The 16879-nt window shown below is 39.9% G+C and overlaps 1 protein-coding gene across 2 annotated transcripts in view; it reads right to left on the reverse strand.

Annotated features, from left to right (window-relative positions):
- The window catches only part of NBAS (NBAS subunit of NRZ tethering complex), a 329480-nt gene extending 312945 nt beyond the window's left edge, over window positions 1-16535 (reverse strand). The window contains exons 1-6 of one of the 2 annotated variants that reach the window (XM_005891040.3): window positions 16378-16535; window positions 14263-14317; window positions 12307-12343; window positions 9704-9781; window positions 9306-9353; window positions 4576-4619 (exon numbers count right to left, since the gene is read on the reverse strand). In XM_005891040.3, coding sequence (XP_005891102.2) covers window positions 4576-4619; window positions 9306-9353; window positions 9704-9781; window positions 12307-12343; window positions 14263-14317; window positions 16378-16494 — 379 coding nt within the window. In that variant the 5' untranslated portion in view covers window positions 16495-16535. The remainder of the gene's footprint in view (window positions 1-4575; window positions 4620-9305; window positions 9354-9703; window positions 9782-12306; window positions 12344-14262; window positions 14318-16377) is intronic. The other variant, XM_070379139.1, reaches the window with a different exon arrangement.
- Between the last annotated feature and the right edge of the window lie 344 nt (window positions 16536-16879).

Consider the following 16879-nt stretch of genomic DNA (forward strand, 5'->3'; position numbering starts at 1 on the left):
TTAGTTCTCAAAGCATTATTATCTCATTCATGCTGCCACATTAACTGTATGCAGTAAAGTGAAAAGTGAAAGTCGCTTAGTCATGTCCGACTCTTTGCGATCCCATGGACTATATGGAATTCTCCAGGCCAGAATACTGGAGTGGATATCCTTTCCCTTCTTCAGGGGATCTTCCCAGCCCAGGGATTGAACCCAGGTCTCCCTCATTGCAGGCAGATTCTTTACCAGCTAAGCCACCAGGAACCGCCCGTACACAGTAAAAGCTCTAACAAATGTTACAAATTGTCTGAAATACAGAAGGGTTAATCTTCCCATGTTCATGTTAATTCACAGATTTCTTGGTTTACTTACGGACTCAGAGCAGGGTCTAATGTCAAAGCTCAAAGGGGCCCTGAGTGTCTGGATCACTCCTAGATTCTGAGCACACTTCTCAGAAGCCCACCACATGGTCCCCAAGCCCCAACCCAACAAGAGGGAATCACTGGGGAAAAGGTAACTGAATATCCCCAACTATTCTGGGAACTTCTTGATCCTTATACTCTATTTACTCCAAACGTGGTCCACTTCAGTAAGTGCTGGTGAAAAACCTATAGAAAGCAAATTGTGAAAAACCTGGAACCCCAAAGTTTTAGAAAGTCACAAAAACTATTCACCTTCTATTATTCTCAAAAAGATACTAAGCAAACATGGCTTCTTATCTAGCCTTATAGATCTAATTGTGGTATGTATACACACTGTGTACAACAGAAATAAAAAACACGAGTATCATGACAATTACCCACAAACTTATATATGTGTATGATATACACGAAATACATACATATGTGTGTATGTACATACACACACATACACACACATGAACTTACAAAATTAACTCACAAGAAACAAGGAAATACACTATGTTCATAGATTCATTTACAAAATCATTTTAGTAGTTACCAAACACCATTATCCATTTGATATGGCCAAAACCTGTGTGCCTACTATGTGTTAGACACCATGCTAGGCACTAAGAATGAAAAAAAAATTTTTCAGTAACAGAGAAGCCCTGATTTCAATCTAATTAGGAATCACACAAGCAAAACAACAATTGAAAAAGGAAAGGAAATTAGGCTAAGTGCAATGATTCAGGTACAAAAAGTCCTACAGAAACATTAAGAAAAAATGCACAAAACATGAGGAAGAAGCCAAGGAAAAAAAGGTTGCCCAAAAAAGCTGATGTTTGAACTAAAACATGAGAGCTAATTAATTAAATAGAACGGTGGATGCACCTAGACCAACGGAACAATCGGCACCACGGTATAAAAAGCACGATGGGGCTCGAAACTGCAAGCTACTTGACGCCAGACCACGGGACACATGGCAGGGGCATCTCACAGGAGACACAGGCAGACTAGAGCTAGTCTTATCTCCTGAACTAGAAAATAAGAGCTGCATTCCACAGTCAACGGAGCACAAGTGAGAGATCTTAAGCACGTCTTACAGTACTAGTAACAATAACAGCTTCATGTCTCCTAAGTACTCAGTACGTCAGACATTATTCTAAGAGGTTTATATATGTATGTGTATATATATAAGCTCACATCATTTCCCCACAACCCTTTGTACAGGTTTAAGCCTGTATTACAGATCACTGAGGCTCAGAGACATAAAGTATCAATAACATGTCCAAGGTTAGTATCTAGAAAGCAGCAGAGCCAGACTTAAAGGGAACCTTGATAGAATTCTCATTCAAGAATGATCAATTTGACAAGCAGTGTAAAGTATGGATTACTGAAGGGCATATAAAAGGAAACCTTGTTAGGAGACTGTTGCAAGAAACCAAGTAAAAAAAAAACATTATGAGCCTGAACTAGAGCTGAGACAGATGACGTGCACAAGCAGCAAGCAAGCGTCATGTAAAGATTCCAGGGACGTGGTGAAATTAAGGTGAGTCTTCTCCATTGCATCACTCAGTATAAGCGCAATGAATTATTTCTCTCTCCCCCCCTCCCCAATGGGCTATAAATCCTTAAATCTAGGTAACCTATATCTTATTCCTTGTTGTATACACAGTGCCTAGGATAATAGTGCCTGGTATGGTGGCAACAAAATAAAATTTGTCAGGGAAAGAAAGAAGGGAGGGAAGGTAAAAGAAGAGAAAATGCCTGGATTTTTGCCTTGGTACAGATGAGAGTACCACTGACCAGAATACTGAGGGAACGGGGTACTCCAAGTAACAGAATGGAAGGAACAGATTTCAGGAAGCGGAGGTGAATTTATATAAATATGCAGGAAGTTTCACATTTGCTCTTAAGTGACAATGTACACTGTGTGAACTAACTCCATAAGAACTCTATTTATTAGTGGATCCACTAGTAGACAGTCCATGGGGTCCAAAGAGTTGGACATGACTGAACACAAAGCACAGACATGGAACTGGGGCTTCCCTGGTGGTTCAGATGGTAAACAATCCACCTGCAACGCAGGAAACCCAGGTTCGATCCTTGGGTTGGGAGGGTTCCCTGGAGAAGGGAATGGCAATCCACTCTGGTGTTACTTGTCTGCAGGATTCCACGGACAGAGCCTGGCGGGCTACAGTCCATCAGGTCGCAAAGAGTCCAACACAACTAAGCAACTCACACACACGCACACATGGAATTGTACAAGAATAATAATTCTAACATACTAATATAATTAATATCACCATTAACATGGGACTCCAAACATTTTTAAAACATTTGATTTTTACATCTGAACATCTGAGAATGAGAAGGAAACTGGCCCTAGGCCACCAATGGTGCATTTGACCAGGAGCTGAAGACCAGCCGGGGGAATCCTCTGTCTTCCCACCATTCCATAGGTTTCAAAACTATCAATGCCTCCCTTCTCCTGGCTCTTTCACTGTTGATTATTTTAACCTAATGCTGCTTTTAAATTAAAAAAACATTATTAAAAAGCAGACATTACTTTGCCAACAAAGGTCTGTCTAGTCAAAGCTATGGTTTTTCCAGTAGTCATGTATGGACGTGAGAGTTGGACTCTAAAGAAAGCTGAGCGCACTAAAGAATTGATGCTTTTGAACTGCGGTGTTGGAGAAGACTCTTGAGAGTCCCTTGAAATGCAAGGAGATCCAACCAGTCCATCCTAAAGGAAATCAGTCCTGAATGTTCATTGGAAGGACTGATGGTGAAGCTGAAACTCCAATACTTTGGCCACCTGATGTGAAGAGCTGACTCACTGGAAAAGACCCTGATACTGGGGAAGATTGAAGGCAGAAGGAGAAGTGGACGACAGAAGATGAGATGGTTGGATGGCATCACCGACTCAATGGACATAAGTTTGAGTAAGCTCCGAGAGTTGGTGATGGCCAGGGAGGCCTGGCGTGCTGCAGTCCATGGAGTCGCAAAGAGTCAGACACAACTGAGCGACTGAACTGAACTGAAAGCTGCTTTAAGGTAAAATATGTACACCATGTTCTTCCAAGCACATGGGGAAAAGGGCATGTGAAGCACTAAATACAGTGTCTGGCACATAATAAGGACACAAGTGGTTGTCATCACCAGTGACCATGATTATCATCATCACGATTCCGACAACCTCTCCACTGTTAAAGTAACACAGGTCAAACAAACATAAGTGGAGGTGCTGTAAACAGAACATAACAGATGCATTTATGTAACAGCACATGCCCTTAATTGTTTTCCTCCATACCTCAGCCTTTCACACATGGCTCTCGTAGACCAAAACACTCCCCCTGCCTTCTCCTACCTTCTACTCATTCTTAAGCTTCCTCTCCAAAAGTCACTTTTCCTGAACAATCTCCTATCACACTCTTGGTTAAACTCTCACCCTGCTCTGTATTTTTCCTTCAGATTTATCAAAATCTGTAAGAATATATCTGAGTGTCTACATGCCTTGTGAAGGGCTTCCCAAGTGGAACTAGCAGTAAAGAATCCACCTGTCAGTGCGGGAGCTGCAAGAGACACGGGTTCAATCCCTGGGTCAGGAAGATCCCCTGGAGAAGGAAATGGCAACCCGCTACAGTATTCTTGCCTGGAAAATCCCGTGGGCAGAGAAGCCTGGAGGGCTACAGTCCCTGGGGTCGCAAAAGTGTCAGACACAATTGAACGCGCACACACACACATGCCTCGTGAGGTAAAGGATCATGCATTTTTGCTCATAATCAAACCCCTCAAACCCAGCAAAATGTCATATATATCCATGAATGATACTCAGTAAACTTCTGCTGAATCGTGTATCAAAGAATGATCAAATCCAAGACTATTTATTAGTTTATATCTGACCAACTCCTGACATATCTACAAATGATTTTCTGCATTCAATTCAAAATAAAAGAGTACAGACACTTACAAGAACATTATTAAAACTGGCTAAGAATTTTGTACAACATGTCAATTTCATATCTCTCCAAAATTCACATCTTAAAACAGAAATCAGTTAAGACGTGTTAAAATTATTTTAATAAATTCATAATCATCCTTGCCAATAAATAGCATCTATTCTGATTTTTAAGAAATATTAGTTGTTGTAAATTTGAATTTCTCATTTTTTAAATATTCTGGAAACTCTTACCTTGACATTTTCCAATAATAGATGTAAAATCATCTTTTGCAGACCTGCAAAAGACATATGTAAAATTAAGACAACAGTTTTGCCATAACAATACTGTGTAGTACTACTATAAGACACCACAGACTAGACAACTTCTCTAGACATTAATGTTTAATGACATTCCTTCCCTCACACAGATAGGTTCTGTGCCACAAATAAGACCCTTTCATTGGTGACAATGTTTTCTTTCAACCTTATTTCACTAGGTACATAGCTACAGTAAGAATACAGCAATACAAGCATTAAGTGATTTTAAGCACAGCCTTTTAATACTATAGAGATGCCTGAACCCTAGCCCCAAAGGCTCTGGTTTAGTAAATCTGGGACGAGGCCCAAGCAAAAGTTTTTTTTTTTTTTTAAAGTTCCACAGATGGATCCTGGTTAAGAACCACTGATGAGTATCATATCACAGATTTTAATCAGGGAAAAAAGTCTTGTTTTCATAAGTCGAACAGCTTTAACAAGTGACCATATACATATATATTTTATATATATAAATGACCTACTCAATATCTGTGTTCTTGAAATACATACCAAAGTAGTCTAATTATTATATCTTCAAAAATGAAAAATGTTAAACCTTCTAGAAAAGAATTTATAAACAATTATCCAAAACTTTAAGGTCCATTGTATTTGATCTAGCAATTTAATTTCTATAAAGCTATCCCTGGGAAATAATTACAGATATACACAGATAAAGGCAATTAATGCAGTCTAATTTATGAAAAAGAAAAATACAGCCAGTATAAAGAGATTAATTATTAAATTTTACTACACTCTATGAAATATTATACAATTATTGTAACATGAAAAGATGCTAACAATGTATTAATTTACAGAAGTTAAAGAAAAAGGTATCAAATAGAATACAGAGTATCATTCTACTAAATATACACATAGTTTATACACACACACAAATTTCAAAGAACATATATCAAAATGTTAATAGTAGACAACTTTTGAACCGTAAAATTTGCTGTTCTTTCATAAATACTTAACTATTTTCTAACATTTGTAAAATAAGTAAGCATTACCTTTAAAACAAATTGTAAAGACTAAGATTTTTAGTCATTTATTAAATTATATTAACAAAATCCAGCTACAATTATGGAAATAAATTTCCTCAAGAAATTAAGACTATACAGCCTCCACGTGGACTAGAACAAAAAAGACATGACCTCGCAAGTGAAGTTGACTTGATGTCAGTTCTTGTAACCTGGATAAAATATTCAACATGATTTCCTTTTCGCTTTCACTAACAGGATAAGTAACCGCAACTTTGGAGTTCAGATATGATTAAATGAGACATCACATATAAATTACCATGAAGCAGACCAGGCGGCGCTAATGGTAAAGAACCTGCCTGCCAGTACAGGAGATACAAGGAACAGGGGTTTAATCCCCGGATAGGGAAGATCCCCTGGAGAAGGAAATGGCAACCCACTCCAGTATTCTGGCCTGGGAAATCCCATGGACAGAGGAGCCTGATGGGATACAGTCTATAGGGTCACAGAGAGCTGGACACAACTGAAGTGACTCAGCACACAGACTGAAGTAATATAATCACAAATCACAGTTTGCTCTTTTCGCTGGTAAGGGGAGGAAGGGAGGGGAGACAAATTTGTTTTGTCAGAACTTCACAGAATATATTCACTTAAGATACTTGAGCAAATTGGGAAGAGGGGAGGCAAGGGTGCCTTTTTTATGAGTCCCTTATTCTAATGCTTTTTATTGTGTTTCATGAAAGTTTCTAATCAGTTTCCATATTTATAACAGCCCATAATCATAAGAAACTATCACTTCAATACTTAGGAAAAAAGGAAGTATGTATTAACCACTTATAATCCATAACCACCAAATGACAAGTAGCAATTCACAAACTGTTTTTCACCCATGTGAACTCCACACATAAGCAGGTTAGGTGTCATAGTAGAGCATGCGATTGAGGCCTTTGCCACTCACTTCAAAACTGAAGATGAGGGACAGCAGCCTAACCCTGCACTGCAAATAGCAGAGCTGTCTCCTCAACTATAGTGTTTCAGCTTTGCCTGTTTTCCACTAAAACTATCTCCTGTTAATAACTGCTTCCTAATACCAAATAACAACCCCAGACACTATAATTATCTTTCATATTCTAATTCAATCCACAAATATTTACTGAATACTGAGTGCCGACTACTATTACTACTGGAGTCAATCTTGGATTGTATGTGCTCCTCACTGTGGTAGAGAAGACACAGATGGAGCAGTGAGAATAAACATCTTAAAAATTCAGGCACAGCCACTAGTCACAGTGTTGACTTCAGGGATCTACCTCACCCTTTTTCTTTGCTGACCACCCCACTTTGCTCAAAGACATTTCCTTTCAGGTTACTGCAAAGTAAGTGTGGGTGTCTATCTGCAACAAAAGCAACTGAATGCCAACGTGAACAAGAGAGTGGGCTCTGCCCCATAGTATCCTCTCCAGAATCTGCTTCCCCATCCCACTTGCTGACAGGCCAGGCCAATAAAACATAAACTAAGCACCTATTACATCCAAGGAAATATACAAGTGCAAGGGATAAAAAAGAAAAGTTTCCATGCCTCCAAGGAACACACAGTATAAAGGAGCCGCAGACTTCAGATCCCATGCTCTGGAGTTTTAAACAAATGGCACCCCCCTGGAGTAGTGCAAAGCAGAGGTCATAAATATACTGGGGGAAACCCACATGTAAACATATTGGCATAGATGGCTAAAAGGCATGATCAAGAGGTAGTACAAATGTGTAGACAAGAGCATGAACACTGAAGCTAGAAGAGCTGATTTCAAATCCCTAGGCAAGTTATTTCACCATACTGTGCCAGAGTCCTCATTTCTAAAACAGAGAAAGAGGACTTCTACAAGGATTAAGCTAACACTTGTAAAACACCTACAACAGTGCCCAATACTGTTAGCATTACCTTCTTACCATTAATGTATTGATTATTATAGGAGCACCAAGGATCGATACCTAACCAATGAGGCGAAGGGGATCCAATGGGAACAAGTCCCTGAAAGGCTTTCTCATACAGCTGCCTCTTGGCCCCAAAAGGCTTTAAATGGACCAAGTTACAAAACTCTTGCAAATTACAGACCAGACGAAGAAGATCTTGATGACCATCATGTCTGTTGCCCAGAAATGTTCCCTCACTACTTAGTCTCAAATGCATGAGCAGACTCCTACAGAGCTGGCCTATGTATATGTTTTATAAATATTATTGTACATGCTAGCAATCCAGTAGCAAATCCTCTTACAAAAGCAAATAATTACTTTTTTTTCTTTTCATCACAATTTTTAGTAACAAGTTCCAGAAACCCTTAGTAAAAATCTCCTTAACAAGCCTAAGTATCAATCCTTTGCCACATGTGTATTCCAGTCCTAACAACTAAAATCATTCCATTAACGTCCCCATTTGGGGGGGGGGCGGTGAGGGAGGGGCGGGAGGGAAAATGGCAATTTTGACTACTATCTGCTGTTCATAAAGAAGTCACACGATGAACACATTTCTCCAAGAGAAACACTTCACATCACTGCAGCAAATGGAGTAGGAAGTACCAGCCCATCTCTATTAACAATTATCAGCTAAAATACCGTGCCCCCGAGGCTCACTCTTGCTGTTAGAGAAGAGGGCCCTGCCTATCAAAGCCATGTGGAATGAAGAGTGAAGTTCTGAAAAGCAGTCATTATTGCCAATCATCTCTGTCCTGATGGTTTTAAGAATGATCACAGAGGCTCTCAATCTGAAGTCAGAGCCCCAACGGGAGCTAACCCTCCATCTACTCCCCTAAAGTCAGAGCCCCAGTGGGAGCTAACCCTCCATCTACTCCCCTAAAAGTTATCCAAAGCTAACTCCAGTTCTGTTTGGATAAATGAAAAAAGAAATTTTGCGAACAGAAACAGTGTGCTAAAAACTGAATGCTTATTAAAACTAGTTTCAGTCAACAACAAAGTATCGGAAAAAACTTCTGACTGGTATCCAGGCAGCCTGAAATTTCCACCTCATTTGCTTATTTTTTGAGACTCAAGACTTGGGGCTTTCCTGGAGACAGGAGTGGCCCCCAGATTTAGAGGTACAATATGTTTAGTCTGCTGTTGACAATTTCCTGAGAGCATAAACTAGTTTTCCTAAATTAGTTGCCAATGTTGCTATTTCTTTCACAACTGATATACTACTTAAAAATAAAGTGCATGAGAAGCCCAGCTCTGAGAAGTCTTCTAAATGTGTATGTAATACCACTGCTGTCTCAGGAGGACAGAGAATCAGTGGTCCCTAGTAACACTAAGCCTTAGTGTTCTGCAAGCCCATATTCCATCTACAGCTTTATGCCAACAGAGTAAAGCTGTCTCTATTGCTTTTTCACCTTCCTGAGCATATGCTTACCTGACTTAGCAATAACAGAAGAGTGATTTTCAGAGCTCTGGAATATATGCTTTTGTCTACTGAGAAAGTAAAATTTCTCAGGAGACAGAGTGATCCAGGGAAGTAGAAGGCATACTCTGAAAACAGCCTTCATCCTTTAATTAGCATAAGTTGGCATTTGATACCTTACAAAATTACATGAGTTAATAACAAAATTCCTTTAAATATACCCCCTTTAAAAACCTGAGTTCTCATAAATCAAGTAAATCTTTTCTGTAGGGAACTGCTGAATGAATACAACTGACACTTACCTGATCTCCACACACTGGTCTTGAACTGCAGCCAAGAGTTTCCCATTGCTTTCATGGGGAGAAAGAGAAACAAATCCCTGTATGAGTATCTATAGCTCTCATTATCATAGATGGAACCATTTTAAGACGTTAAAATTATTTTCAAATTTTTTCACATCTTTAATTATCCATTTCTGACCTTATAATTAGATGCATATATAGGTACAAAGGCATACAAAATAATTCAGTAGAGTTGCATTAATATATTTAAACAATATTAATCATGTGCGACACAGGGAATTTACATACAATAAAAAACCAAGAGAGCAAGCCATAAGGATTCTAAAATTAATAACCATAATGGAATTTAAATGCTAATCCAGGTAGAGAAACATTAGGTGAATTTTATGCATCCTTACCTTGCAAGTACCAAATGCCAGTTTATCTGTTTATTAACCAAGCGAACCAGTCCATCAGGGAGCAAGAAAGGAGCAGGGCTGAAACCACAACACATTAGCTAATTTAAAAAATCTAATCATGAAAACCACATATAGTAGGTAAATATTATAAACAGCAGATCTATAGTGAACAAGACGGATTTTTCCATTAGAATATAAAAACAGAATATTGGCAAACTCAAAACTGAAAGTTACTAATTCGATATCTGAAACTTGACCACATACATTTCTCTATTACCAAAAAAAAACCCTGGTTATGTGGTCAATGATATGTTTTTTCTAAGGAAAAGATATTTGAGGGTGCCAGTAACAGCAGAGTCAGCTTATAAGAACTCTTCCTGCAATGCACATCCAGAAATACAGGCTCCAACTCTAACAAAAACAAACTCTAGTACACAGCTAAACTCAAAGAGAGGAACAGAAATCTCCTAAGAACTACAAATGCAAAGAGAACAAAGTCAGAAATGGGCACAGGACAAAGAGAGGAACAGAACTCAAAATGGAGAGTAAACACCTGCGAGGGGCCACAGGAAGGACAGGAGTGGGAGGTGAAGACCCCCGCAGAGACCAGGACCCTCAAAAGACTGTGCCATCAGAGCAAGGGGAACAAGCCAAACGTCACAGGAACCCAGGGAGACCTTCAAGAATCTCATCTCTGCAAGGAATTCTGGTCTGTGGGGGGATGGGAATGAAACCTCCTAATGAAAAAACAAAACCCCAAGTCTTTACGACATGCAAGACTGGACGGTGATTTGACTTTACTCACATGCTCCAAGGTTCCCAAGCATAAGGTCACACTAGCATCACTCACAAAAGACACAAGGACATGACCTGCCACACGTGAATCAGTATTCAGACAAATTAGAGGAGTAACATGTGAAGAAAATCAAGAAAATAGGTGGGAAAGAAAAAATAATTCGATGGGGAAGAGAAACAGGAAAAAAGAAAAAACACTACGAAATTAGAAAACACAACATAGGCTAAAAAAGATTAGTTAATTTACATCCAGTATATTTATGTTCATTTTTTAAGACAAAACAATTAATGCCATGAGGTACTTAATATTATTAAAAAGATATGAAACATGCCTGTGATACAATCAACATAAGAATGATAAATTTCCTCCGGAGGGGAAGAAGACAGGCAAAGGTGGGGGTGGGGAGGAGTGGACCTGAGCTCTAACATGTTGCATAAAAATAAAAACAGGGCCATCTGAAGCACATATGGCAGAAGAGCAACAACTGCTTTAATTCAGATGTGGATACAATCGTAACAGATTATATTACTGTCTACAATTTTCAGTCTGTTTGTAATATTGCATGATTGACAGAAAAAAAAAAAACTTGAAAAGGCCACTCAAAACAAATATTGGCTCTAAGACCTTTTAGGTATAATTATCATAAACTCAAGAGCAAAACAACTCAACTACAAGCATTTTGAAAGAAACATATCATGGAGAAAACTAGATAATCACCTCACGGTCCACTCAGTCTATACACTGATCGATGTGGCCAGTGCAAGGAAAGGGACTTCTCATGAGAAAGACACCTCCTGACGCCTGAGCATAAGGCGTTTACACGCAGGACAAGGCTTGCAACAGAGGGAGCTCTTGCAAGTCCTCCTCCTCCATAAACAACAAAAGAACTTACTGTTCAGGAGCACCCTAAACAGACATCCTTTCTGCCATCCCTAACCAACAGTCCTCAACACTACCAAGTGTAGCCCGGTGAGCCCAGGAAAAACAGCCTACCTCTTACACTCCCCTCCCCACGACCACCCTCTCTCTCACTCAGTTCTCTATCACATTCCACATCCCCCCAAATAAGATAAAATTCAGAAAGAAATTCAATGCCTGCATACACACACACACACACACACACACACAGTAAAAGCAGAAAAGCACTGGAGGTAACCCCAGGGAAGAGCCAAAGGTTTGTTTTATTATATACAGAACCCTGTTATCTCTAGAGCTCTTAAGATTAGCTGTCCTCGAGCAAAAAGCAATCTCTGGGAAATAATTCTATAAATCAATTCCTACACATGCACCTAAAAGCAAAACTGTATCTTTGGTCAGATTAATCATCTCCTTGTTTCTAAAATTAGCACCAGGCCTAAAAACATACTTAACACTCAAAAGAACTAAGAAGTTTCCAAGAACTGAAACCTAAGAGAACCTTCTCTGATGCACAGCAACTGAACACTGACTCTAAGAGTTGATACAACCGTAAGAACAAAAAGGTTTTTAAAAAGATAATGCAAGAATAGGTCCATCTGTTCTTGAATACACATTCGAGATAAGGCTGAGAAAACAATCAGAGAATGCAGAGATGGTCATGAGATATTCTCAATAACGACTAAGGGATCGAAAATCAGCCTACATTTATCGAAAGATCTTGTCAAGGTATACCAAATGTTTGACAGGGCTGTTTTATAAACTGGGTTCACCTGAATGTCAGCATCCATATCACAATCTGGGATTCAATTCTGAAAGCTTCAATAATAAATAGGATAATATTGTTTGTACTTGCTGTTCATACCATTTCTCTGAAGCGCTGACAACTCACCTGTACCAGATATATTGGCTTAAAAATAATAAACGATCTGTAATAAAAAGAAACAGCAAAAAGCCAAATATGAATGAGCTATTCTTTGGGAATCATTTTCTATTTTAGATTTACTGACAATAAGTCTAAAATACACTGTAGAGTGAGTCATTACAAAACATGGAGAATACAACTCTTGTCGAGGATAAATATAATCTAATATACACAATAACTTTCACAAGATCATATATTTGTTTATATGTCTCAAGTCTGAATTATTCAAAACTTTGTATAACAAGTAAAAGTGGTTTGAGATGCAAAATTTCGCCTAAAAGGCTTTAATGAAACCATAGAATAGAAGTCATAGTGATCACCCATGAAAACCAAAGTATTTGGATAAAGATTATGATACCATTTCACACTTTACAGCAAAGACTTAAAAATAATAATGCCTAAAATGGAGAAGTCCATGGGAAACAAAATCTTTCACACACTATTGAAAAGCAATGTTTTATGATTCCATTTAAAATGTACACATATGTGTGAACCTGTGTACATGGTTATGTATGTGACAAAAGCAAAAGGTCTGAAGGATAAGAGATTATCTCCAGGTGGTAAAATGAGGAATTATTTATTCCCAATTTGTGGTCTTCTATATTCCTAAACTTAGTACATTACTTGTATATATTTTCTAAATTTTCAAAATTTCACATTTGATAATGAAAACTGAATATGCTAGTGTGTCTTGTAACAGAAGATAAAATTATTATTATATTTTCAAACAGGTATATTAATGCATATAGAAATATTGTACTGATGAACCTATGGCAGGGCAGCAATAAAGACACAGAGAACAGAACTGTGGACACAGTGGGTAAGGAGAGGAGGGTGAATGGAGAGAGTAGCATGGAAGCACATTCACTGCCATATGCAAAACAGCCAGGAGGAATTTGCTGTATGGCTCAGGGAGCTCAAACTGGTGCTCTGTGACAACCTAGAGAGGTAGAAGGGGGTGACAGGTGGGAGGGAAGTTCAAGAGGCAGGGGACATATGTATAACTATGGCTGATTCCTATTGACGTATGGCAGACACTAACACAATACCATAATGCAATAATCCTTTAATTAAAAATAAACTGTAAAAAATGTATCTGTATAAACATATGAATACATCCATATATGTGTATATGTATATATACACACATGCTCACAGACATATAGTTAAAACACATGCATTTTTTATAAAATAGGTAACATTTATGCTATTAATACTCATTTTAATCAGGAAAATTAATAGTGATTAGTTTAGCAACTGAGTTTACATTAAAACTCAAAAGGACACATTTTCAAATCCCGACTACAAGGAGATCCTACAGTCCATTCTGAAGGAGATCAGCTCTGGCATTTCTTTGGAGGGAATGATGCTAAAGCTGAAACTCCAGTACTTTGGCCACCTCATGCAAAGAGCTGACTCATTGGAAAAGACTCTGATGCTGGGAGGGATTGGGGGCAGGAGAAGAAGGGAATGACAGAGGATGAGATGGCTGGATGGCATTACTGACTCGATGGACGTGAGACTGAGTGAACTCCGGGAGTTGGTGATGGACAGGGAGGCCTGGCACGCTGCGATTCATGGGGTCGCAACTGAAACTTCTTAAAAGAGCACAGTTACAGAATAGGAAAAAATAAAGAAAAAATTATCTGCTAACTATATCATAAATAAATAAGCTATGGTGGTGGTTTAGTCACTAAGTTGTGTCCAACTCTTGTGATCCCACAGAATGTAACCCACCAGGCTCCTCTGTCCATGGGATGTCCCAGGCAAGAACACTGGAGTGGGCTGCCATTTCCTTCTCCAGGGGATCTTCCCAACCCAGGAATCGAACCTGGTTCTCCAGCACTGCAGACAGACTCCTGTGCCACAGGCAGACTCTTTACCAACCAAGCTATAAGGGAAGCCAAAATAAGCTATACTCACCCCTAATTGCTTTTGTGATGATAAAGGATGCACCATGTTTCCGGTTGCCTCTAGGCTACAAATGAAAAAAAAAATTGAGAATTTTCCACTGATACTTATATAGTCAGTTATATTTCTTTGCTAATACTCAGTACTGGGCACAAGTTATCAGTGTCTTTAAAACTACTTATAGATAGAAACAAAACAAGGAGAAGCAGCACTAGGAAAGTGAGCATGGCAGAGATACAGGCATTTGTCAGGATGAATTCTGCAAGACAGGAAGGGGATTGAGGCTGGAAAATGTTTCTAAATCAAAACACCAGTGCAAAGACAAAAAAAGTCAAGGTCTAAGACCCACACTGGTTGCCAGTTGGCACAGTCTATTTTGGTGGGCTACAGAGGCCTAAAAGGGGTTTTGCTTGTAGAAAAAGCGATCATATGGATCAATAAACTCATGCCCCAAAGCAAATATATTGAATATTAGCTGCATATTCATAGAGAAAATACTACAAACAGCCACACTGATATATAACTGCTATATTAAATAGTCCCTTAAATACAGACCAAACATAGGTTAAACAATACTAGGCACTATAACCTGGAAGATGTCCTAATGGTCACAGAGTGCAGACAGATGTGGCTTAAAAGCACAAAAATGTTATTTCATTCAACAAACATGAATCGATCATTTACTTTGCAGAAGACAAAATTTGGTTTGGGGAAGGAATATAAAAATGAGTCAAATGTAGCTGCCTTTCAAGGGCTTGTAGTTCAGTTAAAATCAATAGAACCAAACAAAAAAAGTGTTATGAGGTTTCAATATAAGTTGATGCAGTGCATATTTCTTTAACCAATTTATAATCTTAAGCATTTCTATAACATTATTGTAATTAACCAGTGAGTGCTAAGGTGTGGAAAGGTATCTCATTCAATTAGTGGCAGCAGCAACTTTCCAGCTGCATTAAGATACAAAATATCAATTGTTCAACACAAACAGAAACTATATAAAGACTTTTTAAAAATTATGCATGAGGATCTCTGCTAGCCTACAAAATATTCCAAAAGGCAGAAACTGCAGTGGGAAGGAGGTTAAAGAAAAGCTTGTAGACTTTACAGGAGAAGCAGTACTTTCTCCAGTAAAGAAACTCAGCAGCCAAAAAGAAAGAAACTCAGAAAAGAGATTGTAAATAAGAATTCGTATGGGCTAGAGCCCATGATCTTTAACGAAACTCCTTTCCCATCTTGCTGCATATTCTGATCTTAAAACAGCAACCGGCACACGTTAGGCACTCAATAAATACGTTTAATAAATGCGGATTTCTGGTTCTTATCTCCACCTTGTGCCTGAGAGGTCCTTTCTATGAAACCAGTGACCTCAAGGTCCAGATTACCAACACCTACGACCCCTCTTCTAACACAAAACCCAACCCCGGGTCCTCATAAATCTTCACTCCTCAGGGCATTTTGCTCACATCGCCATTAAAGTGCATATTACAGCAAGTGATGAAAAAGTTTACTACACTGTCTTCCCTCTAAGACCGCAAGTACCACCAAACTTAGTCACTTCGGAAGCGCAGCGCCTGACAGTATCTGGGACACGGACAGACATACACATACACTCATTAATTACTGAAATAACACAAGAACTGACACAACTCGGGCCCAATTAGGAACAAAGGTTTAAAATGCCGCGCTCCACGACAGCCCAGCAGATGCTGAGATGACTGCAGGGTCCTGGAAAACACTCCCACAGCAGGTGAGGAGCAGCCCTGCCGGGGCCGGCCAGGGGAAGGGACCACCGAGGGTCTAGGTGAGGGAAGGACCCCCGAGTCCAGCGCTGTGCCTTAAGCCCTCCAAGTAGGGACGATGAAACAGACCGGGGTGGTAAAGTACGTGCCTCAGGGCCCGAGGTTTCGCCCCCCACCCCACCCCGAGCACCGAATTAGGAGTCCAGGAGGCATGCCAGAAAACCCCACCTGGGGGACCCGGACCCCCGTTAGCTCGCGGTGCCGTTGCCAGGACGACCGCACAAGCGGTGGAGCCCGGCTCCATCACCCTACGTGGCTCCGGCTACGTGTCTCTGCCAGGGCAGCGCCGGCACCAAGCTGGCCGCAGCCCCGGAGGGGCCTGGTTCACCTGTACTTCCGTCTCCGGGGGCCACTCGGTGTTGACCAACAAGTCATAGAGTATCGTCTCCTCCTCGCCCTCCGCAGCGCCTGGATTCACGGTCGGCAATGGCTCGGAGGACGCCATATTTGGCCCCACCAAGTGCTGGGGCAGGGCTACTACGGCAAGCTGCGGCGGACAAGCTTCCGCGGCCACGCCGCCTCTGATTCCCGGGGAAAGGGGTGGAGTTAACCCGAGGTGAAAAGGAAATGCTGAGTTGAAACCCTCCTTTCAGTAGGTGAGACAACCTCTCGCTTGGCTTGCGGTACAATTTACATTCTGGTCTTGGTACGCTCCCTGTTTATTAATTGCATCAGATCAGCCACATCCCAACCTCTCTTACCCCGTCAGCTTCTATAAAACGAAAAGGTGAGAACTATCTCCCTGAGATCCTTCCCAAGGCAAGCCATTCATCATCACAGGAATCCAAGTCTATGCCCCAACCTCTAACGTGGAAAAAGCTGAAGTTGAA

The sequence above is a fragment of the Bos mutus genome, chromosome 11 (assembly GCF_027580195.1).
Source record: "Bos mutus isolate GX-2022 chromosome 11, NWIPB_WYAK_1.1, whole genome shotgun sequence".
In the NCBI taxonomy this organism is placed as follows: domain Eukaryota; kingdom Metazoa; phylum Chordata; class Mammalia; order Artiodactyla; family Bovidae; genus Bos; species Bos mutus.